We start from the raw sequence: 27,884 nt of genomic DNA on the forward strand, positions 1-27,884 counted from the left end.
GCTCTGGACTAGACTAGAGGGAGCTTTTATTCTGACATAGCACTGACGTCATTGGCGTTACGTCCATTGCTTACGCAGAGTCGTGCTCGTTTGACGGTATGTGGAAAGTAACAATGTCGGATGAGGTTGGAAAAGCGTTGCAGTCCGTGGTGGACAGGGTGAACCAGGCGGCGGCACGTCGACCCAAGGTAAAAGTTGCCCGCTGGACTTCTTTAAGAGGCCGTGTTGCTGTTTACAAACATGAGAATGGGAGGTTTTGTGGAGTCGTGTCAAGAGAAGCACGTCTCGTTATGTAAGGTTTCCAAACATCTCAACCTTTGGATGGACTACAAGGCTGGTGCTAGCATGCTTGGCCAGTAGAACATGCGTGTGCAGTGAATTAGTTATGAAAGCTCAAAAAATGCATGCACAGCACTGACATTTCAGGCCCATCATCAACCGCCACTATTCTGCACGCTTGTTTGTCTTGGTCACGCTTTTTTTCACAACCTCCCACCTCTGACTCAACACTGCTCTTAAAGAAAAATGTCAGTTTGCAGTGCACGATGTACATAATGCACACCAACGAGTAGCCCCTACGGAACCTCTCCCTCCGCTGTATAGCTCCGAGATGAGGTTCCTCGTTTCTCGGTGCCGTTTTAGCAGGACATTGTCGCACATTTTCCACGTTACATGTTTCTTACCCCTTTCTGCACATCGTATCCAAAAAGTAAAGGTTTTCTGCCATGCTCTCAGATGTTTTAAGTTCTAGCGCACAATAAAAGCTATCCAACGAGTTGAAAAAAGTATTTAATTCGCCTCTGTCCTCAGCTGGTTCCATAATATTTTGCATTAGATGCAATTTAACATTTGACCAGTAGGGGAATCAGTAATGTTATCTCACCGGGCGCAACTCTTGCGCAATGTCTGAAAAACATGTCACCGGATGAGGACAGAGGCGAATTAAATACTTTTTTCAACTCGTTGGATAGCTTTTATTGTGCGCTAGAACTTAAAACATCTGAGAGCATGGCAGAAAACCTTTACTTTTTGGATACGATGTGCAGAAAGGGGTAAGAAACATGTAAAGTGGAAAATGTGCGACAATGTCCTGCTAAAACGGCACCGAGAAACGAGGAACCTCATCTCGGAGCTATACAGCGGAGGGAGAGGTTCCGTTGGAGCTAACCAACGAGCAGTTATGAAAGTTATAGAAATAAACATGGTTGCTCTATCTGTCACTGTCAATGAAATGCAGAGTATCTTTCTTTAATGCCCTCGTTTACGGCAACGTGGCTTACAGCTGACGGTGTTGACCATTAATAAAGCAATCTGCATAATATTCTTCTATAGTGGTTCTCAAACATTTTAATTTCAAGGGGCCCCGTCCAAAAAAAAAGAGTGTACAAATGGAACTGTACACTCAAGAGTTACAGACCTGTAAGGCTTGATTAGAAACCCACTCAGGGAACTTTGAGAATTGTGCTAGACACATAACCATTCAGTGATATGGCTTTGCATGACCTTTTGACACAACTACTGACCTTATCCTTCACTGAATATGTTTTAACATTAAATCATTTGTTCTCCCTCCCTCTTGCCAGGCGTTACCAGCCTTGCCGCCCCGCCTGGTAGCAGTCAGCAAGACTAAACCCCCAGAGATGGTTATAGAGGCCTACAGACAAGGACAGCGTAACTTTGGTGAAAACTATGTCAGTGGGAGAAAAAAACCATTTAGCCTTTCCTACTGTGTGATATGCAATACAGAAACAAGCCTGACATAATGTTTGATTTGCCTAATAAAACAAGGGTACTACTATAGAGACTGACTAGTTCCCTGTTTCCTCACACTAGGTAAATGAACTTGTGGACAAAGCATCAAACCCTGAGGTTGGTTGAAGTGTTAAACCCAGAAAGGCTTAAAAAATACATGTATTATAGACAGCCTTTAAGATAATGAATTTCTTCCCAATACAGATTCTACAATCTTGCCCAGATATTAAGTGGCATTTTATCGGACATTTACAGAAGAATAATGTCAACAAACTACTCGGTGAGTGTCGACACGTTTGCTCATCTCCATCTGATTCCAGGGTAATCAGACCTGTTCTCTTAAGATGTGTGTTTGCAAACATGAATGTTTCTAGATGTACAGTTTTTGATTGATTGAATACTTTATTTGTCAGAAATGTAAACGGCATGTGAAAAAAAAAAAAAAAGTAATCCTTTATGGTCTCCTGCATCAGGTGTGCCAAACCTTTTCATGGTGGAGACGGTGGACTCAGCGAAGCTAGCTGACAAGGTCAACAGCTCCTGGCAGAGAATCAGAGCGGCAAACACACAGAGTTTAAATATCATGGTGCAGATCAACACCAGTGGAGAACAGAGTTAGTCTTTTCATTTTATCATAGTCACACAAGTGTCTATCTCTGTCTCAGATATAAAGTAGATGTAAATAATGCTTTTTGGGGTGGGTGGGTGGGGGGGGGGGACTCGGCACACACATACAGTAATTATACGTGAATTTATGTGTGTTCCAGGTAAGCATGGCCTTCCGCCGAATGAAACGACGAACACAGTCAAACACATACTGTCGAAGTGTACTGGCCTACACTTGGCTGGGCTAATGACCATCGGCCGCTATGGCTATGACATAAGCGAAGGCCCTAATCCAGACTTTCAGGTATTGGGCTTTTTTTTCTGAAAGGACTCCCAATGAAAACAAAATATTATAACTGCAGATGTATTGTTGTATTATGCAGCGTAATAATAATTGTATTTATCTCTAATGAATGTGTAAATATTCATCCTGTATAGATGCTTCTGAGTAGGAGACAGGAGGTTTGCGACACTCTAAAGCTTCCTGTAGAGGAGGTAGAACTCAGTATGGGGATGTCTAATGATTTTGAGCATGCGGTAAGTACCAGTTATTCTGCCCTCTCTATTAGTGAGATTGACTAAGGTCAAAGTTGTAAAACACACACCTTATTTGTTTACACGCTTGCATGCTTTTCTTTACTTAAATTGTGCTCTGGCCTTTCTCTTATAGATCGAGGTGGGTGCTACCAGCGTACGAGTGGGGAGTGTTATTTTTGGCAACAGAGATTATCCCAATAGTGCAGCGAACACACCCACCCCAAGCCCAGAGAAAAAGTCAAAGGTCGTTTCAGAGGAGACGGCTAAGAAAATGGAGCTCCTCACTGTGTCTGATCACTGAAAAACATTTTCTTATAAGAAAAAACTCCACATGCACACACTGCACAGAGAAATTGGAGAAGGAGAGTTTACGCAAAGTAAAGTGGGGTTAGGATGACAAAGTTGCACATTCCATTTTAAACCATTTAGACCTGAGGCCAACTCTAAAAATGTCTTCTAAATCCTAACAGTTTTCTGAAAAACGTGTTGCTATATCAGTGCTGCTCAAACTTTTTTCAGGTCAAGTACCCCCAAAATTATATGTATTTGGCTGCGGACCCCCATCTCTAAAACATTTTGTTCCAGGGACCCCCAGAAACAAAAAAGATTTGAGTTGAAAATGTTCGCTTAAAAAATATATAATATTCAAAGATTTGCCCAAACTTTAACGATTTTTCAAACATAGCAGATCTACAAGCTCATAGCATTGCACAAAGTGACGCGCTATGAGCTTGTATATCTGCTACTTTTGACTTGATTTTTGATATAATTTATATATATAATTTATATATATAATTTATATATATATATATATATATATATATATATAAAAAAGTCAAATTCCTTCCCGGTTTTAATGGGTTAAAATAATCCTCGAAATATATTTGGTGGATGATTGTTTTTTTGTGCACTGTACTTGTTCTGTTTTTTAAAATCTTTTTAAAAGTATCAGCACAGCAAAATCTGGGTATTAATTTAACAGAATAAAAATGGGTCTGTAAGAGTCGATTTTTAGACTCAGGAGTTGAATTAAAACTCAGGACTTTGCTGTGTGTAGATACAATATGATTAAACCTGCAGTGTTCTATCATCATCAGAGGACCTATCTTTATATACTAAACGTGTCAACAGCAGGGATCTTGACTACAACACTATTCTCATGTACAGTATAAAAACATCAGTCAATACAGTTCACGTATTAATTTCATGCCAGAACTGGAACTTCTGAAACCCTAGTGTCTTGAACTAATAACTGTAAGGAAGTGAATTAATTTGATTGTTTACTGATGTGATATTTTGTACCTAACTCTTCATTTACAAGCCAAGATGTGACTGCTGAAATGTGCTCGATTGTGTGCCGTGGTCCCGGAGATTTCACACAGGGAAATATTCTGAGGGGACAAAAAAACTTGATTGAATAAAATGTATTTCTCCCTTTATGATGACACATTGTATTGTGAGTCAATGAAATGGTTTTGTATGGTGTGTGTGTGTGTGTGTGGTCACATTTCTATTCTTGATATTAACGAAAGGCATTCAGAAGAAATCAGTGTTTTTAGTTAATGTTTATGGTCTGAGCAATGTGTTGGAACACTGATGAAGAAGCTGAGGGGAATTTAGAGTACACCTATGCAGAGACATTGTTTCATAATACTTTACAGTACATTTTTACACTGCAGTTCTGGGCAATTCAGAAAATGTGGACGTTACAGATGTCACAAATTGGTGTGGTTTTCCGTTTCATTGAAATGTGCTTTCACTAAAATAAAAATGCATTTCAATGGGAAGCGTCACACTTGCAGTTCCATAGTCGCTGTTTTTACAAGGCATATTAGCATTAACTGGAATTCTGCCAATGATTGATGCCAAGCAATAAACTAATTGAAAATAGCTGCCATTCACTGTCTTGTTTTCATATTCAGGAGAAATTTGTAATATGTTGAGATCAAGCGAAACCCAGATTGACCAATGTTTTATTTAAGCTCATGTAGATAATACATCCATTCCAAACCATTGTAGAAAGTAAAACGTCAGTTATAACGCTTTAGATTCATATACTGTAGTCTCGCGTAAAACAATGACCTAAGGTAAGAAACCAGTTTGACCTTTGCATTGCCTTCAAATTATGTGTTGACATTTCGAGAAAGTAATCTATTACCTCTAGTCTGATCACAATATGATCAAGATACTCCAGCTTGGGTAAAATACTGTATGATCTAATGGCAACAGAACAGTACATTTGGCATGAGCTCTGCAATGAAACAAACCATGCCTCTTCAATAAATAATAGTTCTCGGACACTGCTGAAACACCAAACTTATATCCTTAAAAGCTAATGGCTAAAGACTTGTGTACCATTTATTGTGGTTGTAAAAGCTGTTATAAAATGAACAGGTATGCCAATCTTTACTCATTATTTACAACAAATAGCCCTGTCATTAGACTAATAACACAAACATAATGTATCTACAGGTAATGCACACAGCAATTGAGATTCTGGCTATGAAGTATATAGTACAGCAGGCAAGATAACTGATATCTAAGGAATAAGGCCAGTATGGGAATCACATGTGACAACTTACAGAAAATTACTTATTTTCAACTGAAAATCCCAACACAACCACCATATGAACTACATAAAAAGCAGTTTACGTGTTTGGCCCATTCCCAGAAACCACCCCACCCTCCAAATAATTTAGTATCCACAGTAGCCTGAACAGTGTTCACCATTAATACAATAATTCAAATAAGTCATATGTATCCCTGCATGACCACGGAATGGAAATCACAATTCAAAAGTAACATACTGCTTTTTCTCACATTATGGAATTGGAACATTTCTGTTTCTGAGTCACCCAAAAAAGAAAGAAAACAACAACGGCAAATTGGAATGTGTTGCTGTGTTGTTTCTATTGACGAAATATCATCTAAAAAAGTTGCATCTTGAAAAAAAAAGAAGAAGAAATTCACACACAATTGATAAATGTCTCATTCAATTTACTCCTGTTGGGGGTTTTAGCTGCGTTCCCATTATGGCTGGCCACACCACCACAGCTCTCATCCTGTGTTCTCTGTTCCGTGGTGGGTGTCTCCATTTCATTTGACAAAGTCTTTCCATGTGTGTCCCTGTTACTGCTACTAACCCTGATGCCGTTGTCACTCGAAAAAGGAAATTACACCAACTTCTTGGCCTCAAAGAAGCTCTTAAGGTGTTTCATCTGCCAGATTCCGGTGACAATGAGGATGAGCGTCTGGGCGATGGACCACCACAGCACACGCTGGTTGGTGCTCTCGCTCGTCATACGGAAACGCTCCTCTCGATACTACAGGTCAGGAGGACACAAACACATCATGTTCACAATAAAGTGGTGAAACTGCTAGAGGCCAACTGATGCCAGAGTTTTGGGTCCAATGCCGATCCCCCCACATATACAATATACATACATATAGGCCAGGTTGAAAGTGGTTATGTAACAGGATCTTGGCTTCATAATTGTTGATACCAATATATAAGTCTGGCTCTAGAAATTGGCAACACAGTAACAGCAGCTCCTCCAATACTGCCTCACATTGAGATACATTAGTCTCCATGTGATTTGTACTCGTTAGATAAAGGTTAAATGAAAAAAAAAATAATAATTAAAAAAAAAAAAAAAAATATATATATATATATATATATATATATATATATATATATATATATACATACACATACATACATACACACACATAGGTTTGAAGTTTACGAATAATTTAGATAGCTGCAGAGCAACATATACTGTATACAAGACATTGAAAATGAACTACCACACATACTTCTATGTCTTTCAGCCACTCACCCGCTGATAGTTTTGCTCCTTCTGGATCTGTTCAACTTGGTCCAGCAGCTGCCGCACTCTCAGCTGTAGCTCAGTCAGTTTGTCTTTTGCCGCAATCTCAGGGTAGTTGTTGGTATGTTCTCCAACCTGAATATCTAGATGCACTCTCTGCAACAAAACATGTACCTTTTATGTAGCTTATTTGTCATACAAACAAAAACATTTCTTGCATTAGTGCATAATTTCTGATAGGACAGAGTGATAAGATAGTGAGTTCAGATAGAGGGGAAATGACATGCAACAAGTCTCCAAGCCAATAACATTGCAGTTACATATTCCTGTCAAGTTTGGGGTAGAAATGTCACTCATACCAACTTTCCTCCTGCAAACAGAGCCATCTTGGTGGAGTTTGAGTGCAGACAAATCTGATGTTCTCCAGGGGTGTGGGAGGTAAAGGTGAACCGCCCATCTGATCCGTACTGACGAGAAAGAATGATCTGTAAAGGGAAAAAGAGAGGGAGCCATTATTATTTTTTTAAATCTAAAATGTGTGTGTGTTATTGTCGTTATTGTTGTTAATCTTATTCTTCTCACCTTGGCATCTGGATCCTTAATCTCGACATGCATCCCAAGACCAGGGGTGGCTGGGAGGAAGGAACCTGTCTGCTTGTCCCACAGCTGGGTTCTGTACTTCCCTATCAGACACAGATGGAAGTTCATGGAGCCACACAAATGCATGACATTATATGAGCTAATAATGATCCAAAGCAAGGCCATAAGGAAACAATAAGGAGATCATATGGGAAAATATTTCTTTTTTTTATGTCAGGAAGAGCTCAATAGCAAATTTAACATAGAAACTACGCAAAGTCTTGTGGAATTACAAAAATATTACCCGGCTTGAGCAACAATTTGTTAAGCCTCTTCAACTAAGCCAGGGGTCTTCAACGGGGGGTCCGGGACCCCTATGGAGTTACTACAGGGGGGGCCGCCAAATCTTTATGTGATAAGAACTTTTTTTTAAACATTAACCACATCTATGACATCTTACGATTTAAAAAAAATTCTGCAACACAATTCTATAGTGGGGGTCCCTGCTTCATCTCTCTCTCTAAGTAAAACATTGAAAACCGTTGAACTAAGCATTATGGAACAAAAGTCGTTGCACCTGTCCCCTTATTACTGAGCAGGATGTGTGGGCGGTTCACACACCGGTTCCACTACGTAGGCCCTGTCTGACTTTCTGCTTGGCTGTTATCCTCTGGTAGCTAGCTAGGCTTACTCATTCTTAAAAGACACCAAAAAAATAGCAGATCTCCAAGCTCAAAACGCGTCGCACCGGCAATCCGTTATGCTCTTGGAGATCGACTACTTTCGACACACCAACACCGGGCACGCAACGAACTATAAATCAGGGCTTTAGCCTCGGGAAGCTAGCTTGGCTTCCCCATTGTAAAACAACACGTAGCTTACCAATGACCATGGTCTCATCTGGAATCTCCTCAATGAAGCATTTCTTCTCCGTCTCTCCTATGTGGAAATAGAGCGCGTGACTTGGACATATCCAAGCGAACATTAAGGAGATCAACCCCGCAGAGAACATCATCATCATCTTGTAGCCTGGTGTTCTTCTCTGGTCCGCTCTAACCTCGCGTCACCACCAGACCCGGTGGAAAGCCTGGGTTCTATTTACTGCTCAGTGCTCATATCCGGTCTACAGCGCACCTACTATATCCGCTCATTTCAGCATACAAATTCATGTATGCACACAGGCCCGTTTCCGTATGCTCTCTAAACCGGAACTGTAAACTGCAACGGGAACTGATCCCAATCGTCAACTCACAACTAGTGTTGCCAGGTTTCGTGAAAGAAATAAGCAACCAGGTCTAGGAAAACAAGCCCTAAAGAAGCCACATGAGCACTTTTAAACCTATGCGACGCGCTATTTTCAAAAACTCTTGCAATAAAATGTGGCATATTTGGAAGAATGTTTTAGATATTCTAACAACACAAATGCTCCCTGGCACAAAACATTTTCATGAAAATATTTGAGAACCACTGGTTTGAATAATAAAAAACAAATTGGAAGCAAGCCTAAATAAGCAACTGCACTTTAGAAACAAGCCCAAAAAACTGCACCTACCAATTTTTACTATCAACTTTACAGAAAAAGAAGCCCAAAGTCACTTATAATAAGCCGACATGGCAACACTGCTCACAACTCACATCAGCGGAGGAAGGGCTGCGTTAGTGACGTCATCTCCCCACTGTGCGGAAGAAGGAAGGAAGGGGAATTCCTGAGCTCACAACAAACTGAAACAGGGTTGTTTGTTTCCAAAGGCTAGCACACACACACGGAGGAATGTCTCTTTGACATGATGAGTGAAATACCCGCCGGAGATAACCTACATTTCGTTCACTTGGACCGCTGTTCGTGACACTCGCCGTGCGTCTCAAATAGCAGCATATCGGGTGCTAACTGGCTAGCTAAGCAGCTAGGTGACGTTAGCTGGCTACGTAGCTAAGCTAAAGTGGACTGTGGGGGACTGACTGCTACTCTACCTGGTTGTTTGAAAGAAGCAGAAAGGGGTAAGGGGCTGTTTGTACATAGCCTGTATAGCCTAGGGTTTTTTGGTTGACAGTTGATTATTTATTTATAATGTATTACGTCGATATGATTAACGTTAACAGTTCCAGCGACGTCAGATTTTATTATGACAGCTGCTGACATTACGACATCATCCGTCCTACCATCAGGATTAAACGGACGTTTTTTAAGATGTGGGAGCACGGTTTGTGCTGTGTAGTGGAGACTGAGAACAGGCCTTTGTGTGAAGAAGACTGTTCCTGGGCTGAGCTGAGTGCTGAGCCTCATGGTATCTGGAGAGGATGACGTCATGTTTTTTTTTCCTTCCACTGATAAGCAGCTCCTTTGGATTCATGCTGTTGTCAGCAGGCAGCTCAAATAACCTCTTTAATAAGACCGGTTTGCAAGAAGTCCAGTACCTTTCCTCAAAGAGAAAGTTAAAGATGGCATGCATTGTGTATCTAAACTGAAAGTGAAAGTAACGTGGATTGTTGGTGTTGGGCCTATAAATGGGCACTAGTAATAACACTGATGTCAGAGACCAATAATGGTGATCTGTGTGTGTTTTATAGGAATGGTGCAGCCCCAACCAGATGGCCCCATGCAATTTGACATGGCTGGAGAGGAGGGTGGAGGGGCCCTTAGGGTACCACCAGAGCTGGCTGCCAATGAAGTGGTAACTAGATTACTGGACGATAACCAGCAACTTAGAGGTAACGCATAATATTCACGTTGGTCAGAAGTAGCTATTAATATGAATTATTTGTGTGTAAACTCTGAAATGATGTCTCTTTCTCATCTACCTGTCTTATCTAATGATTTTTACTGACTTTCTCATTACCTACCTCCTGCTCCACCCCAGAGGCTCTGCGGTGCAGCAACCTTGCACTGCGTCAGCGTTGTGAAGAGATGGAGGGATGGCAGCGTAGGACAAGAGAAGAAAGGGAGTTTCTCAGCTGTCGCTTCCAGGAGGCCAGGGCGCTGGTGGAGAGGCTTGCCCAGGAGAACCACTCCCTCCAGGGGCTGGTGAATGGGCCCAGCTCCTCAAGCCACAGCTCCAGTCAGACTGAAGAGCAACAGGCGCGCCTGGCAAGGAATGGCCCTGCACCACAGGTTACACTGACCTCATATCAGTTCACAATCATTACCACTTCTCTTCTCATCCCACTTCCTTCACCTGATACACTGTGATTTTGAGTTTTGTTATTGTTTCTTGCAGACTCTAGATCCGCGGGAGAAGAAGCGAGCAGAGGAGATGGATCAACACACTCAGACCCTGCCACCACGAAGCCTGGTAAGACAAGTGTCCTGTCCATCTTTTAAGGTCTTTGCTCCCATCATGCCGCACTCAAGCATATTTGAGTACTTTGAGTTTATTTGTGTGTTATGTAACTGGCATGTTTGTGTGTCTAGGATGATGCGAGCATGCATAGCTCCTTGAGTAGTACCCTCCCCACTCCCCCCACCTCACTCACAGAGGCCTGGGGAGAGGGGAGGGACTGGAAAACCAGCCAGGTGAGGCCTCCTCCTCAATACCAATTAACACCAATCACCATCCTACCTCTTAGTAGTCAGAGCCTTGCCCCCTGATGATTTTTCCTCGCATTTTAGACACTGTTGTCCACACAGCATACCTGTTAATTTCAGTTGATGTCCCAGCTACTTTGAGTTTGTTTGTGTGTTATGTAACCTGCATGTTTGTGTGTTATGTAACTTGCATGTTTGTGTGTCTAGGATGATGATAGCTACTTGAGTAGTCCCCTCCCCACTCCCCCCACCTCACTCACAGAGCTCTGGGGAGAGGGGTGGGACAGGAAAACCAGCCAGGTGAGGCCTCCTCCTCAATACCAATTAACCCATTAAGACCTGGGACTGTGTCATCTTTAGATTTGAGCTAAAAAGCATTATTTTACACTTTGGGCTATTCAAAAATAGCAGATATACAAAGTCATAGCGCGGCACTCGCTACGAGCTTGTTTATTTTTGAAAAATCGTGAAAATGTGTGCAAATCGTTGAATATATATATATATTTTGAAGCGAACATTTTTAACTCAAATCTTTGCTTCTGGGGGGTCCCTGGAACAACATATTTTGATGGGGATCCGTGGCCAAATACATATAATTTTGGGGGTCCTTGACATGAAAAAGATTGAGAACCACTGATATACGTAGAAACATATGTTTTTCAGAAAATTGTTGGGATTTAGGAGACATGTAGAATCGGCTTCAGGTCTTAATGGGTTAACACCAATCACCATCCTACCTCTTAACCCATTAAGACCTGAGGTCGATTAACTTTTTTTCCTTCTAAATCCTAACGCTTAAAAAAATATATGTATTCAAAGATTTTCACAATTTTTCATTTTTTTTCGAAAATAGCAGATCTACAAGTTCATAGCGCGGCACTTGTTGCCGCGCTATGAGCTTGTATATCTGCTATTTTTGAATAGCAAAAGAAATCTTAAAAACGACCCGGATGCGTTCCCGGTCTTAAAGGGTCAATAGTCAGAGCCTTGCCCCCTGATGATTTTCCTCGCATTTTAGACACTGTTGTCCACACAGCATACCTGTTAATTTCAGTTGATGTCCCAGCTACTTTGAGTTTGTTTGTGTGTTATGTAACTTGCATGTTTGTGTGTCTAGGATGATGATAGCTACTTGAGTAGTCCCCTCCCCACTCCCCCCACCTCACTCACAGAGCTCTGGGGAGAGGGGTGGGACAGGAAAACCAGCCAGGTGAGGCCTCCTCCTCAATACCAATTAACCCATTAAGACCTGGAACTGTGTCATCTTTAGATTTGAGCTAAAAAGCACTATTTTTTTATAGCAAAAGAAATCTTAAAAACGACCCGGATGCGTTCCCGGTCTTAAAGGGTTAATAGTCAGAGCCTTGCCCCCTGGTGATTTTCCTCGCATTTTAGATGCTGTTGTCCACACAGCATACCTGTTAATTTCAGTTGATGTCCCAGCTTTCACTTTTCTTCACTTTGGTTTGTGTCCTCACCACTCTCTCTAAAATACTACTGGCACCCTCTTCACTGTTTTTTGTTGTTTGTCCTCCAGGTCGGGTGTCAATACGAAAAGATCATCAGCACTCACTTGAGTCCTTTTTAGGTTCTTTTATTGTTTGGGACAGATACATTTTGGCCGGAGCCTTTCTCCGGCAAAATGTAATGATTAAGCTGAGTGATTCCTCACATCCCTTTGAAGTTACAGGGGTAACTTCACAGGGAGTCCAACCCTTCATATCAACACCTTTGGCTGTATGCCATTACGCGCTAATGGGAGAAATTAATGCTCATGGCAATTAAAAACAACGTTTTAGGCTTTCAACACTTGAGAATTGTGACAAAGATGTAATGCCATATGGCTGCCTCAGTGCATTGAATATTTATTTTATGCTCCCTTCCCCATAGCCCACGGAGGGAGGAAACGAATTCCTGCAGTTGCTGAAGAGCCACAAAGAAAAAATGGAAGAGGGGATGAGGGAGCTGAAGAGGAAGAATGAGGAACTGGAGAAAGAAAGGGAGGAAGGAGAGCGAGACAAAGACTTAATGCGTCGTAACATTGACCAGCTCAGAGCCAAACTGGCCCAGGCGCAGGTAGCCCTCTCATTTTAAACATGTCCTAACAGATGTGGCCATCATACAAGCGTCACTGTTTCTATCCACCCTGCAGTGTTCAAAGAACTATCTGTAATTGTCTAGTGAGCTTGTATGTAAAAAGATTATTCAGATTTGTTTTTCTGTTAATGAAGTGTAGATCCCGACTGGTGCCAGATTTCTGAGTCCGATGCCAATCCCAATTTTGGAGACTCCTAGCCCCCTGATAACCGATGTTTTGGCCAAAGAATTTTCAATTTGAAAAACGTTTATATTAACAACATTTTCAACTACCGGTAGACTAATAATTATACTTATAATATATAAATCAGGACACATCAGCTGCATAACTGATGTAATCAAAAAGTCAAATAATGGCTGATATATCGGCTAGACCGATATATCCGTCTGGCTCTAGACTAGTTAAGGGATTAAACAGAATTATAACATTATTTTAATGCTGCAAGACCAGCTGACAGTCTGTGATCATAGGGTTTCTTTTATATAAATCTGTTTATTAGGCATGCAGTGTTAAAGAAGAGGCAGTACAACATCGTTCAGAGGCGCAGCACTCTTCCGACAGGTATGACATGATTTACCGTACTCCAAATGCTGAATGCTGCCAACTGTTTGTGTCATACTAACTGCACTAATCTCCTTTCTCCTCTTTCACTACTTCAGCAGCCACGGCAAACAGTACTGCTTTTTAAATCTCAATTATGTGGATATCTACAGACTTTTTCCTCTCTGTCAACTAAGTACAACAGCATGCTTTTTTTCTTGTTGTTTATGTGTTTCTTTTCACGTAGTAAATTTGAGATGTTTCTCCCTCCTTCTGTCTTCCTCTTTCCTCCTCCCAGCTCTAACCTGGCTAAACTCACAGAACAGCTCCAGGCCACGCAGGGCAGGTGAGCCCGTGGCTCTCTGTTGCTGCCTGTCTCTCTCTGTCTTAAGTGTATCTGCCTGCTTTCTCTCTAATGTTGTGCCATTTTGTGCTTCTAGCTCTGTTGCTTCTTGGCTGTGTCTAATTTTTACTTTTCTTTTAAAATATGTTTTGTGTTTGTTAAAAGTTTTTCCGGACCCTGGGGGGTCAGACTATAATATTTAATGGGGACTAACTCCCCATAGGTGAAACACCTAGAGTATGTGCGACATCACTTTTCCCTGCTGCAAAATGCTTTTCGATGGCTGTAATTAAACACAAAATGTGTACACATATGCTTCTCCATTATCCCACAGTGATGTGCAGGCATTTCATATTTCACTGGGAAAGTTCATTCTAATCAAATGGCCTATCAATTAGTCTAACGGGACGAAATGCTGCCATGGTTTTATAACTTACAAAACAGAGACATGTTTATTTGGACCAATTTAGTGATGTTTCCCCAGTGATGTCTGTGTAATATTTAATTAGTCCACCATTCCTTCTCCATAAATCCACAATTATGTTTTGCTATTTATTTTTGAAGCCATCCGCTCACCTGGAACAAGACATTTTGAGACCATTAGATTTGGTGCCAATATAGTACAGTCATTTTTTTTAATTGAATACAGTTTGCAAAACAAAGGCACGGTGGCACAGATTTATACAAAAGAATGCTAAAAGGATAACCCAAATAAGCCCAGGGCTTGTTCCCATAAGGGTCCTGTGTATTCAATTCAATTCATCGAGACCTAAGCGATAACTCTAGGTCAGGGGTGTCAAACTCATTTCGGGTTAATGACCGCATTGGACGAAAGGTGACTTGATGTGGACCGCAACCAGTTGCGGACGGCATGCGCGCTGGCTCGCTCACGTTTATGTAGACAGCTGTCACTTGGTTTTGTTTGGCTAAACAACCTTTTTTTGTATGCAGACCTGCTTCCAATAATTAGTGATGAACAATAATGGAATATTCAGAAAATATCAGTGAATCGCAATAATACGACTAATGCTTAAATAAAAACAAAGGTGGTTGTTAAAATTAAACCTTTTTAATTATTTTTCAAAAATAGCCAGAATGGAATATTTACATGGGAAAATAAATTTCATCTCGGTCTTGTTTTTGTTTGCCGTTTCCAGACACCTGAATATTAGGGACTGTTTTTTTAGAAGTTAAGATAATATCATTTATATGTCTAATGTGTCACCTGTGAGTGCATTTTGTATACTGCAGGTATGTGTCATTTTCATAGCCAGCCCCCCCATTCCAAGCAATGCTGTGTTCAATTCAATCTTTATTATTTGAGACCTAGGAAGATCCATATCACAATAATACAACTCCACACAATAAAAACAGAAAATAAAATAAATAAAAATACTGCAAATAGCCCACATTGTTCAGTTTCTGACATACAGACATGTGCGCCAATGGTTCCACAGTCTAGAGGTGAACATGACAGAACTGCGTTTGGGGTCCGTTATTACAGCGATTATGTCATTTACTGACTCGGATGCTCTACAGTCTACACACACACACACAGATGCTCTCTGTGTGTGTGTGTGGGTGTGAGAGACGGGGAGAGGAGAGCGATTACATTGTGAATTAAGTTTTGTAACCCTAGAAATGATCTGAACAAATGAGTGGATTACACAACTTTTTACCATGCTCTTATTTGTAAAAAAAAAACAGCAGCGTAGCTCAGTAAAGGAATTTAATCTAATGTTTGAGCAGTAAAAATCCTTGCCTGTCCATGTCCGTGTTATTCCTGTGTGAGCAACACGTGCCTGCAAAGAGTTGTTGAATAGACTGCAAGGCGCAAGTTGCGTCCTTAACAAGGTGTTAACAACCCTCAAGCAGCATATTTTGATCTCACAGCTGGGATAAAGACAGAGCCTCTCTGCAGCCATTGATGGCCCAGGACAGTCAGTGTGGTGTTGGGGGAGAAGTGTAGACATTAGGGGCTGTATTTCCTTTTTTGAAAATCTTGCCTGCGGGCTGCGATTTGACACCCGTGCTCTAGGTTATGGCATTTTTCTTTGTTCTACAGTTAAGAAATGGGAAGGCAATATATTTGTGGTTTGTAACATATGTAAAGCGAATTAGTTTCACATTTCAGACCTACTAAAGTCCTTAAATTACACTCATCAGCTGACCGTGCAGGAGATCATCCACAATTTCTCCAACAAAGTACCCCAATACATGCATCTTAAAGGACAATACATCCCCAGGGTCCGGCTGAAAGCTTGCCTACTGTGACTAGTTTCCCCCCTGTGCATGGTTTGACATTTTCTAACTATTTACGCTTTGCCTGAGTTGAATATGAAGGTGAATTAATTGATAAAAGTTCACTGACTATTATCCATGTTATTTTGCCCTAGAATTCTACAGTTGAGGGTAATTGAAATTTGGAATACTCTGTCATCTTAACTCTAGGTCAAGCCAATCTGAACAGGGTTTCTCTGTTAGGTATTTCTGTATCTCCCCACAAAAGGAGACCAATCATCATTAAACAGAAACTTAACAGTGCCTGCACTGTCTGGTATAGAACATACAGTACATGCACACCACTAAACGGCACTGATTCTAAACAGCTCATTGCGTCCCTGTTTTATAACGCCGCTAAATGCGCGGCAGCAGAGAACACACACAACCCAACAATGTGTTCACTAAGTACACACATAGTAACTTAACACTGATCAGATCTTGGTTTCATTTGTATTGTTTGAAATGCAGTTTACGTTGCTGACGTGTGTGTGTATGTAGGTATCGGGAGCTGGAGGAGAAGCTGGATTACCTCCAGAAAAGCTCAGCTCAGCGGGACCGAACTGAGGCTCTACTTAAACAGAAGGACAAAGACTGTGCCCAGGCATGTATATGACTTAAAGCTACAGTCCAGGACTTATTTTAATATTCGGTATGAAACGTTATTTTAAATCTGTATGTTAATATAAATATAAAATATACGGAACCCAAATGAAGAGATGAAACTAGTGTCGTCGCTTCTGTCCTCCCACAGTGTAGGTGGTCCGTTCAGAGGAAAACACACGTTGACATGTTCATGTGCCTGGGACCTATGGTTCCACAGGCAATCCGCTAGGTCAGAGTGCCTTGATCAAAATAAGTTTACTAATCTGAAAGTTCTCAATAATACAAATAAGAAGGACAGGGCGTTCAGTCAGTGTATTAAGGCAGGGTCAGACAGTGACAAAATAGCTAGATTATAATGTCTCCATGATTTAAATACATGGTCAATATGTCACAGTCTAGTGTAAACACATTTTTAATGTCCCTGAATGACATGCGTTTGAGAGGTGAACCTGACTTACATTAATAGTTTAATAAAAAGGAACTAAAGAAAATATCATCAAAACATAAACAACTCTATCACAGATGCTCCACCATCTATATTGTAATTTGGACAACATTGCAATTCTTTCTTCGTTTTTCCTCACAGCCCAAAACTGATTTTCCAGGGTATTGGGTATAAAAACAATGAACCTACTGCATGGTTGTGCTAAATGGTGTTTCTTGTGATATGATTTGTAATGTACATATCAAAGCTGTTTTTATATAATTATATATTTTTTGCAGTTGTTAGGCAATATTGGAGTTATTTCCATGCCTCTGCTGGCAACAGCCATGGCATTATGTTTCTGAGTTGTCCATCCGTCCATCAGTCCCAACATTGTGAACGCGATATCTTCAGGAATACTTGGCACAAACGTCCACTTGGACTCAGGGATGAACTGATTAGTAGGTTAGGGTTAGGTAGTAGGTGGTCAAAGGTCAAGTTCACTGTTACCTCATGTCTGTTCCAACCTTGTGAACGCGATACCTTGAGAGAATTTCATTTAATTTAGCACAAACGTCCACTTGGACTGAAGGATGAACTGATTAGAAGTAAGTGGTCACTGGTACCTCACAAAACTTTCAAAGTCTTCATTCACTACATACTGTATATGAGTCTGTTTAGATACAGATGTAAACAGCAACTGCAATGCTATATTTTTTCTTCTTTTTTTCAAATCACTACAATCATATTTTATGGCTGTGAAATGTGCCTCTGCTAACCTAAGCTTTAAAATGTATATTTAGACTTTTTAGAATGCATGACATTCTGTTGGGCAGGATACTAGTTCCTAATCAGCAACACGAGGCAATTTGAATCACCTTTTGAAAATCCTTTGAAAAACATCCATGGCATAAAAGAAACATGCAAATAGAAGGGAATCCGGGATACAGTCGTGGTTAGCTGTGTGTGATTTAACTCTTCACCCTTTATGTACTGCAGCTGGCCAAGGACTGTGAGGCTCTGAAAGCCCAAGCAACATCTTTATTAGGAGAGCTGAAAGAGAGACAGAGTTGCCTGGAGAAGAGTGAGCATGAACGCAAAATAATGGAGGAAAAGTGAGTATCAAGTAACTCTGCAGGTCTATTGAAGGACGGCTCTGGGTACAGTAAATTTCTCATTGTTAATTTATCCATTTGTAACGCTGAAAGTGTACAAATGTAACCGTACACTCTCGGATTTGAATGAACACTCTGTATTTGACAGTGTGCAGGTCTACGCCATACAGCTCTATGGGTATTTTAATCACTTTTGGATGTTGTGTATGAAGTGTTTTGCTGTCTGTGGATGTCTATGGGTGCATTTGGAAATACGCTCTGAGAATCTGCTCCTATTTCAGAGCGCTCTGGTTTTGGCATCATAGAATGCTCTGATATCAGTTCACTTATGAACGTTCCGAGGAGATACTCATTAACTAATATTGCCATCTTCATCTTGTGACAAATGCACATTATATTTATTATGTTTATCTGCTTAATCAATGGGTATACCCGAGTGATATGTAACATCTGAACTACTTATGCATGTTATTACATATGTGTGATATGTAACATGTTGGACACAATGAGCAATATGAACATTTCCTATTCACGTGAGGGGTAATGGGTCTGGTTAGGGGGTGATAGAATGATTTGTGCCACCCGACGTTACTAATAGAGGGTGCGGTTCAGGGGGGAGGGAATCAAGCAAACAACCTGTGCATCAGAAGCGACAGGAGGAAGAGAGAGGAGATCTCCTAGGCGCCAGCGTTACTGTGTTTAAGTTATAAAAAGTTTAGACTCGGGTGTAAGCTGCAGCCAAGAATTAAGAACGGACTAGCCCTGCGGACAACGGACAGAGTCGTTGCGACGCCGTGGGGAATCGAGTGCTGGTTGTATGAATGAAACGCAGAGGAGCGGAAGGATTCTGACGGAGCCGCCGCGGTGAGATAAAATCAAGCTTTCTGTTCTGTTGGATTACAATTTACGGGGTACCCCAAACTTAAGTTATTATTTGGATCGCCCATGCGGAAGGCCGTTTACATTTTCGTTTTTGGATAATAGACATTCTCGAGACCGCGGGGTGAAGAAACCGTGCGGACTATAACATGGGTTTGTTATTGTTTGTAAAGCGGGTAACCGACCGTCCGTGCAGCGCTCTGACTAAGTAACTTTTGTTTTGCCTTTGTTTATTGTTTAGGGGGGAGCTGTGATTTGGGTGGGAAGGAGTTTGTGAAAGGAATATTGTTTCGTTGATCTGTTTGTTTGTTTTTTCGTTTATTAGGGAAGGATAAGGATAATTCCTTTAACAGGTCCTTTAATGAAAGTCCTTGCGGTCTCGTTTCCAATGATGGCCTGTGAGCAATTAGGGGTTAGGAGTCTTGCTCAGGGACAAATTTCATTTCATCGACACATTTGCTGGCCTGGCCTGGAATCGTACCTGGGGCAACAGGGCCTCTGGCTCCCTAGGCGGGCTCACTAACCACTCGGCTATGGCCACCCCTGAAAGAGTTGTCAATTGTTTAATTTGTGGCTTATTTATATAAAGTAATTTCAGTTCAAAACCTGCCGATCCTGTTGCTTTTCCTTTTTAATTAATAGTTATCCTTTCAAGGTAAAGGCCGATTGTTACAATCTTTTAAAATTAATTCAATTATTACCTGTTTTATTGCCTGTAGATGCATGTTGAATACTGTCTAGACTCTAGAGCACCAAACTTTCTCCTCCATTGGTCAGATGCTCGGGATAACCCAGCTTTTTTAAGTCAGAGTAGTCAGTTAGCGTACTAAGTGCTCTGAGAGCACAGGATTCTGAATCTTCCAATGGCAACGCACCTACCGCTCTGAATTACCCAACGGCCAGAGAGCACTCCAGTGCTCTCAGAGTGTATTTCCGAACACACCCTATATTTGCCTGTGCATATGTCACTACATATCTATTTGATATATAAATTAGGGTTGTCCGATATTGGCTTTTTTACCGATAACCGATATACCGATATTGTCCAACTCTTAATTACCGATACCGATATCAACCGATACCGATATATGCGGGGATTATTGTGATTAGGGTAAGCTCAAATTTCATATCACACACACCATATACAGTAAGAACTCCTGTAACTTATTTATAAAGCAAAAAAAAAAAAAAAAAAAAAAAAATTTTTTTTTTTTTTCAAAAACCGATACCGATATTTTCCCGATATCAATTTTTATGCTAATATCGGCCGATAATATCGGGAGGCCGATAATATCGGACATCCCTAATATAAATATATATATATTTTTGTATGCAGGCTGTGTAGTAAGATGGAGGCCCTGCAGATAGCAGAACGGGAGCTGGAACAGCAGCGAAAGCAGCATAACGTGGCTGTGGACAAACTGCTTCTGCAGACTCAGAGCTTAGAGACTGCACTCAAAACAGAACGGCATGTCGTCACAGAGGAGCGGTGAGCTCACTGAGACACACAAACACACAGTGTCCTATTTCACAGAATAGCTGTAGAACACATATCCAAATTCCAGAAGAAATATAATTTGGCATCTCTATAACCTTCTCCAATTTCCAATGCCCAAACTCTGCATTGTACCTACCTGCATAGAAACATGTCCCATTAAGTATGTATACTATTTTGCTAAGTCTTGTGCCTATTTCTTTTCTCTCTTCCAGGAAAAAGCTGACACAGTTGCAGCATGCCTACACGTGTTTGTTTAGGGACTATGACTCTAAACTAAAGAATGAGGTAAAACAAAAATTCTACCTTTCTACCATTTTTCTAAAAAAGATTCCTGTCCTAATTGGACTACTGATTTGATATTGTTCTGCCTTTTTTCCTTTCGTTTGCGTGTGTATGTGTTCTCATCTGTGCATTCACAATTTACACAGACATGCATGACATGCACATTGCTGCATATATACATGCATTGCAGACATTTGACTCCTATAATTGTTTTTCTGGGGGCAAGTGCATGACCCATTTGCAAATTAGCCTCCTATTTTGTTAGAATTCATTTTCTAAAGCTACAGTCTGAACGTTTTATGTCCGTTGTCTCACTCATCTGAATGAGATGGGTACAGTAATCGCAGTGATGTCCAAAGTACAATAAAAATGGCAGCACATCAAGTGTCAAATCCGGTGCAAATAACTTTATTGACCTCGTCAACCAGTACGTGTCCTACCAGGGAGACGACCTCCAACCACTGCAGATACGGTTGATTATTCAATTAATTGAATTATTCAATTAATTGAATAATCAAGAAGCACATTTAAAAAATGTAAATTAAAATGTTGTATATATCAATGAATCGACATGACATTTTTTAAATACATTGATTTATAATTGACTAAATTGATTAATCTGATTAAATATCTAAAAAATTGCAGAAATTGCCGATCTATAAGCATCCCAATGAGACGCGTCGTGAGCTTGTTGATCTGCTATTTTTGTAATATTTACAAAATGTTGAAAGGGAAAAGGTGACATTGAATTTTCTTCCCCCCAAATCGATTCTGTCGATATATCGAAATTGTTTATCGATTACTTTTTAGAGTAGCCAATTATTTTTACTCCTTTTTCTCCCCAATTTAGTCGTTATGCCAATTGATTCCTCCCCACACACATTTCTGTGTAGTCACTGCTGTCGTATCCTACTGACTCACCTGCCAGTGAGGAGCCCCCACCAGGACGTCGTAGAGCCTTCGTCCTACTCCTCCCGCCCAACACTCCCCGCTGACAGGTGCCGCCCCAGTCCATAGGAGTACGTGCAATGACCAATATCACCCTCCCCGCCCGGCTTCCCTCCCCCAAACACCGGCCAATTGTGTTCGTGTAGACGCTCGACAAAGCCGGATGCACCACGGTGGATTCGAACCCACAACCTCCGTGGTGGTGGGCAGTGACTTTTACCACTGCGCCACTCGAGCGCCGATTACTTTTTTTTATAATCGGTTACATTTAATAGTTTGATTAACTGTTTCACCCCTATTTGTGTGTGATTCAGGGGGGAGACCTGTGCAGCAGACTAGAGGAGGCAGAGAGAGCGCTGGCTCTGAAACAGGATCTGATTGATAAACTGAAGGAGGAAGTGGAGCAGCAGAGAGGCTCCCTGGAGACCGTGCCTGTACTCACTGCACAGGTACACAGCTACATGCACACATTTTGGACATTTTCAGGTTGTGTAGGAACCAGAAGTAAGGTGAGGGTCAAATGTTCCAGCAAGTGTAGTAGAATTTGAGAAATGGACATTGTGAGGACCGTTTTCCTGGTCTTTACAAGTGAAATGGATATTATATTATTTATATATACATTTATAGTTAAAGATTTTTAGAGTTAGGTTTACAATTGGGAATAGATTCAGGTTGGGGTTTAGCCCTGTTTGGAACCTCTCCCTTCGCTATCATGGCTCCGAGATGAGGTCCGGCTTCGTAGGCTGCCGGCAGAGTGCGACACCGGCGAACGGTGGTCAATATTGTTTTTACCTTTTTCCGCACATCGTATCCAAAAAGTAAACTTAGTCCCCCCCCTGCTCAGATGTTTGAAAATAAGTGATAAAGAAATTTTAAGTGACTCGTTGAAACAAGAGTTTAAGTGGCTTTTTTAGTCAGCCTGTGCCATATTTCCCCAATGCAACCTTAACGGGACCAGTAATGCGCATGCGGACGGGGGTTGACTGGCCACAGGCTGACTAAAAAGCGATTTAAACGCTTGTTTCAACCCGTCGGTAAAATGTTCTTGACCTCTAAAGTTTTAAACATCTGAGAGCAGGGGGGATTACCCTTACTTTTTGGATACGATGTGCGGAAAAAGGTAAGAATCAACAATATTGGCCACTGTTCACCGGTGTCGCACTCTGCCGGCACCCTACGCAGTGGAACCTCATCTCGGCGCTATACAGCGGAGGGAGAGGTTCCGATTGGAGCTAGTTGGGGTTAGGATTAAGATTAGGCATTTTGAGGTTTGGTTTAGGGTTAGAGTTATGCCTGATGTATACTTAGTTGCGTGCTGGTGTCATGCAAATAGCCATCTTACTAGCTTGTAGATTGGCTATTTTCGGCTTTAGGGTTAGAGTTAAATTAATTACAAAAGAAAATGTAAAAATGGCCTTAACATGTTAATGTCCTCACAAGTATAGTAATACTGTGTGTGTGTGTGTGTGTGTGTGTGTGTGTGTGTGTGTGTGTGTGTGTGTGTGTGTGTGTGTGTGTGTGTGTGTGTGTGTGTGTGTGTGTGTGTGTGTGTGTGTGTGTGTGTGTGTGTGTGTGTGTGTGTGTGTACGTACTCAGGCTGAGATCTACAAGGCAGATTTCTTAGCGGAGCGTGAAGCAAGGGAGAAGCTTCACCAGCGGAAGGAGGAGCTGCAGGATCAGCTGAGCCAGGCCCTGGCTGAGAATGAAAGGCTCAAACAAGAAGGAACGTCTCGGTAAGTGCCGCCTACATGCATCATTCACGCTAAAGATAATTCAGCTCAACTTGTGATTTTAAGTGTAGAAGGATGCACATGTGTCAGTCAGTATGTTAAAAGGACTACTTTGCTGATTGTAGAAATCAGAATCTGTTTACTTGTCACGTGGATTATTACATGGCATGTAAACAAATCTTGGCAGTTTTTCACAGGGTGCCTGGTGGCTCGGCCAATTAGTGCACTGACCGTATGCTCTTTACTGTCGCGAGGACCCTAATTTGAATTTGTATTCCGTCATGTGTCCCCTCGCTCTGCCCTCAGTTTCCTGTCTCTGCAGTCTCCTAGCGAAAAAAAAGTGTAAGATACCAAACTGGTGTTATAAAAAAGCATCTTTCACATGCTATGGAGTATTACACTACAATGAAGATTAGATAATGATGTCTAAAATCATCATGACTACTGATGTCATGACACGAATAGAAAGTATTAGAATTCTACATCTCACTCCATTGTTTACCTTTTCCTGCTGCTGTTGACCTCGAGGGCCAAATCTCTGCCTGTATGTATCAGTTGCAAGTCAGATTGTAGGCCAGCATCCAGGGCAAATTTATTGTTTTTGTTTCACCATCATCATGAGCAGGGCTGTGTTCACATTGTCAGGAATGGCACATCAAATCCAGAATCTTTATTGTCCTGTAAACATTATTTTTTTGCAAACCCCTTTCTCTCATGTACACACTTTAGCCTGATTTATACTTCATTGCTACTTCATTGCTTGCCGGTGTTGCGTGTTGAAAATAGGCAATTTTGGGGGGGCATTCATCACTGTTGTAAGATGCGGTATACTTTTTCTGAAAAACGTATGTTTCTATATAAGTGGTTCTCAAACTTTTTCATGTCAAGGATCCCAAAATTATATGTATTGGCCACAGACCCCCATCTCAAAATAGTTTGTTCAAGGAACCCCCAGAAGCAAAGATTTGAGTTACAAGTGTTCGCTTAAAATGTATATATATTCAAAGATTTGCAAATATGTTCACGATTTTTCAAAAATAGCAGATCTACAAGCTTGTATATCTGCTATTTTTTAATAGCCAAAGAAATCTAAAATGACACAGATACTTTCCCGGTCTTAATGGGTTAGATGGAACATCATTGCCTGCCAACATTAATGTTTCTTCCACAAAGTTGATTTTGTGTGTGTGTGTGTGTGTGTGTGTGTGTGTGTGTGTGTGTGTGTCAGTGCGCGTATGGAGGAGATGCAGCAGAGACACCTGGAGGACTTCAGAGCCCCACGGCCGCCGCACATTGCTCCACCACAAGGTACACCACTAAACGCAAATATACACAAAGAAATACCCACAGTATGTTGTATATTACATGCACACAGAAAACAACTAGCACAGACCCCTTCATTCGTTGTACACAAATGGAAATGCCTGGCTTTTTAACCGAAATTCATGTTTGTTGAATATTTAATATTTGACTGGTTCCCATGATTAGGGGTTAAACCATTAAATGGATAATCAGTTGACATAAAATCAAATGTATTTAACTCATTCAGTGCCAAACTTATTTATTCATGTTAATGGAATTTTGGTTCTGAGTGCCACAGCCAAAATTCATTGTAAAAAAAAAGTGCTTAGGAAGCGAGATACAGCCTTTTTAAGTTATAGGTTAAACAAGGAGTGGATGGAGCAGCAAATCTTCAAATCATCATATCTTGGGTTCTGAACATGTTTTTCCCAAAAAAAAAAAAAAAAAAAAAAAAACTTTTATTTTGAAATTTTTTTTTTATTTTGAATTTTTTTTTATGACGGATTTGACGGATCGTGGCGCTCTGGGCGTCAGGCCACGTGACGGATTTGACGGATTGTGGCACTCAATGAGTTAAAAAGCTGACGCAATTGTTTTAATCAAATCATCCGTTTGTATCCTTTTATAATAATATGTGCTACTTACAACTTTGCCAAAATGCAAATGCTTGTCTGTTCTATATTATGAATTATTGCATTATTATTATATGTTATATTTTTGACTACTGGGAACAAATAATTAGCAATATGTTTGTTTGGATTCAGATGACTTGTGATCAGCAAGTCATCTTATGTTGGTTCATCAGGGGAGGGCACCTGTTAAGTGGGGTGTAGAACTAGGAGAAATAGCACACACATCCACATGCGTTACATCCTCCCGGTAAAATTTCTCACGGTTGAAAGGTGAAAAGAAACTGCTTTGACGTCACGTGTATCGGAGGAGACACGTGATTGTCTGTGCTCTCACTAGGACAGTGACCTAAATGCTTATTATTAATTTAATTATCAGCAGCTGTCATTACCCTGCTACGACACACAAAGAACTATGAAAAGGGTCCCTCGATTACAAGAAATTATCAATCAATGATTATTTTCTATAATCGATGGACCCTTGTCCTTTTCTGATCTTCTTAAACCAACGTTTTATGGGCATACTTAAGTTTTATGTCTTAATCAGATCTCTCTGTATTTTTCTGTCTCTCCCCACTTTACCTTCAACCTATGTGTTCTCTGGAGCAGCTTTCAACACAGCGCCCCCTCCCTCTTCGTTTCGCAGTCAGGGTCTTCCCCCAGGCGGGGCTGGGGCTGAGGAGCTGCCCGACTATCGCTGTCCCAAGTGCCAATACCAGGCTCCAGATATGGACACACTTCAGATACATGTCATGGACTGCATACAGTAGCACACAAGCATGGTGCAACCCATGTTTACACACATATAAATACACGTTCATTGTCCAATGTGTGACCACAAAGCTCATGGCACAAACAGACGTTATCTCTTCCTTACATAACAGCTCCCAAAAGGATGGAATCAATACAATGGCAATCGGATAGAAAACTGAGGCGCCTACAACACGCAAAATAAAGTCAATCAATTAATCAATAGTCAATCCATATGGCAATGTTATCATAGAACTGCTCCATACAGTATATTCTTCATCCTCTGCTACTTTTTCCTTGTGTTCTCCTTCCCTTTCGGTCGGTAGCCTTCCTATCATCGCTCCTCTTTTCTTGCCTTCCCCACACCCATCACCCTCTCTTCTCTTTGCCCACATTTATTTGTTTCCATGCCCCTCCCTGTCCTTGCCTCTGAGATGGCAGACTATAAGCTGCTGTGAATGTGTCTTCACTATTGGTGTACGTACATCGGTCAACCACTTGCCTGATCACCTTCTCTTGGCTCTCTCCTCTCCAGTTATGTAGTGGCAGTTGATGTGTGTGTGTGTGTGTGTGTGTGTGTGTGTGTGTGTGTGTGTGTGGGGGGGGGGGGGGTAATATACTGGAGAGTAGGTGGGTATACTGTGACCCCACTATTCATAATATGACAATATTATGCTGAAGTTGATTACATGATTATTTTCTAGTCCATTCAGGGGTGCACTATTGCCTGCAACAGGGTTAGGGATTGATAAATGCAAAAGAAAATGTGAATAATCTTAGGAGGCTTCGTGAAAAAAAGTATATGGAAAAAATACTGCTGGTTGTAATCATTGCCATTTACATTACCTCAGTAGTGTGTGTTATTTCAATGGCCTTTAGAGATGGGTATACTCTATAGAAGTAGAGAAAAAGTAGGAGTTATGTGTTCTGTGCCTGTGTACACCCTGGCAACACCACTGCTTTAATCCCTGATTCCTGAAAGACCTTTTCCCACACAAACCCATATTCTGTCTATCTTTGACACCTGTTTTCCAGAATGTTTAATAGCACATTCAGTTTCCATCTGTTTGTGTGAATATTGTCTGTAATTATAGATTATTTCGTGCAGAGAATATTGTTTAAAATTGTTGTATTATTCGAGATTTATTAAATAAATATCAATATGAAGCCAACAGATGATGCATCGTTGTGCTTTAATGTCTTCAATGGCATGGATCAAGGCGCTAGGGGGCGCTCTAAAGGAAGCGAGTAGCCTACTATCACAGGGAAGAGACCATTCGGGACGACGTAGGGGAGCCTGTAGTTATCGTAGGCATAGTTCCCCCATTACTTAATGTAATGCCTCATCGTACCATCAAAATGTAATCAAAATAAAATGTAGCGAGGACAATGTGTGATATGTTTGCAAGTAACTGTATTTGAGCTGATTTAAAGGGACGAGTGTGACAACGACAGTAGACCACTCCACCTGCCCGCTTTGGGACGGACAGATGTCGTCAGATGCTCCGTCGTGTGACGGTGCCGCGCACCACAAATGGCAAATCTGCAAGCTCACAACCCGCCACACCCGCCGAGTACTTTGAGCTTGTAGATCTGCTGTGTGGTGCGCGGCAACTTCGTACTACAAAGTATA

At 41.1% G+C, this 27,884-nt stretch overlaps 3 protein-coding genes across 5 annotated transcripts; 2 read left to right on the forward strand and 1 right to left on the reverse strand.

Moving 5' to 3' along the window:
• The first annotated feature begins 62 nt into the window (after positions 1–62).
• On the forward strand, positions 63–5,821 carry plpbp (pyridoxal phosphate binding protein). The gene is made up of 8 exons (XM_084068891.1): positions 63–188; positions 1,584–1,691; positions 1,834–1,869; positions 1,957–2,032; positions 2,226–2,366; positions 2,520–2,662; positions 2,797–2,895; positions 3,029–5,821. The coding sequence occupies exons 1-8, from the start codon at positions 99–101 to the stop codon at positions 3,194–3,196; spliced, it is 861 nt and encodes a 286-aa protein (XP_083925017.1). The 5' UTR covers positions 63–98; the 3' UTR covers positions 3,197–5,821.
• On the reverse strand, positions 4,853–8,398 carry tmed4 (transmembrane p24 trafficking protein 4). The gene is made up of 5 exons (XM_084068903.1): positions 8,187–8,398; positions 7,308–7,408; positions 7,085–7,210; positions 6,735–6,881; positions 4,853–6,218 (listed from the first exon to the last, which is right to left on the reverse strand). Exons 1-5 carry the CDS (start codon positions 8,323–8,325, stop codon positions 6,069–6,071), a joined length of 663 nt encoding a protein of 220 aa, XP_083925029.1. The 5' UTR covers positions 8,326–8,398; the 3' UTR covers positions 4,853–6,068.
• Positions 8,399–8,974: 576 nt separating this feature from the next.
• On the forward strand, positions 8,975–27,423 carry ikbkg (inhibitor of nuclear factor kappa B kinase regulatory subunit gamma). Of its 3 annotated transcripts, XM_084068838.1 has the most exons (17): positions 8,975–9,302; positions 9,873–10,013; positions 10,163–10,413; positions 10,520–10,594; positions 10,714–10,815; positions 11,035–11,127; positions 11,945–12,037; positions 12,718–12,903; positions 13,425–13,486; positions 16,590–16,692; positions 18,118–18,233; positions 20,449–20,601; positions 20,823–20,895; positions 22,155–22,289; positions 23,437–23,573; positions 24,799–24,878; positions 26,111–27,423. In XM_084068838.1, the coding sequence occupies exons 2-17, from the start codon at positions 9,875–9,877 to the stop codon at positions 26,269–26,271; spliced, it is 1,959 nt and encodes a 652-aa protein (XP_083924964.1). In that variant the 5' UTR covers positions 8,975–9,302; positions 9,873–9,874; the 3' UTR covers positions 26,272–27,423. The 3 variants fall into 3 exon arrangements, with proteins under 3 accessions (XP_083924964.1, XP_083924965.1, XP_083924966.1); XM_084068839.1 differs by lacking the exons at positions 11,035–11,127; positions 11,945–12,037; XM_084068840.1 differs by lacking the exons at positions 10,714–10,815; positions 11,035–11,127; positions 11,945–12,037.
• Positions 27,424–27,884: the final 461 nt, after the last annotated feature.

The sequence above is a fragment of the Gymnoscopelus microlampas genome, assembly GCF_963454915.1.
Source record: "Gymnoscopelus microlampas genome assembly, chromosome: 10".
Classification (NCBI taxonomy): Eukaryota; Metazoa; Chordata; class Actinopteri; order Myctophiformes; family Myctophidae; genus Gymnoscopelus; species Gymnoscopelus microlampas.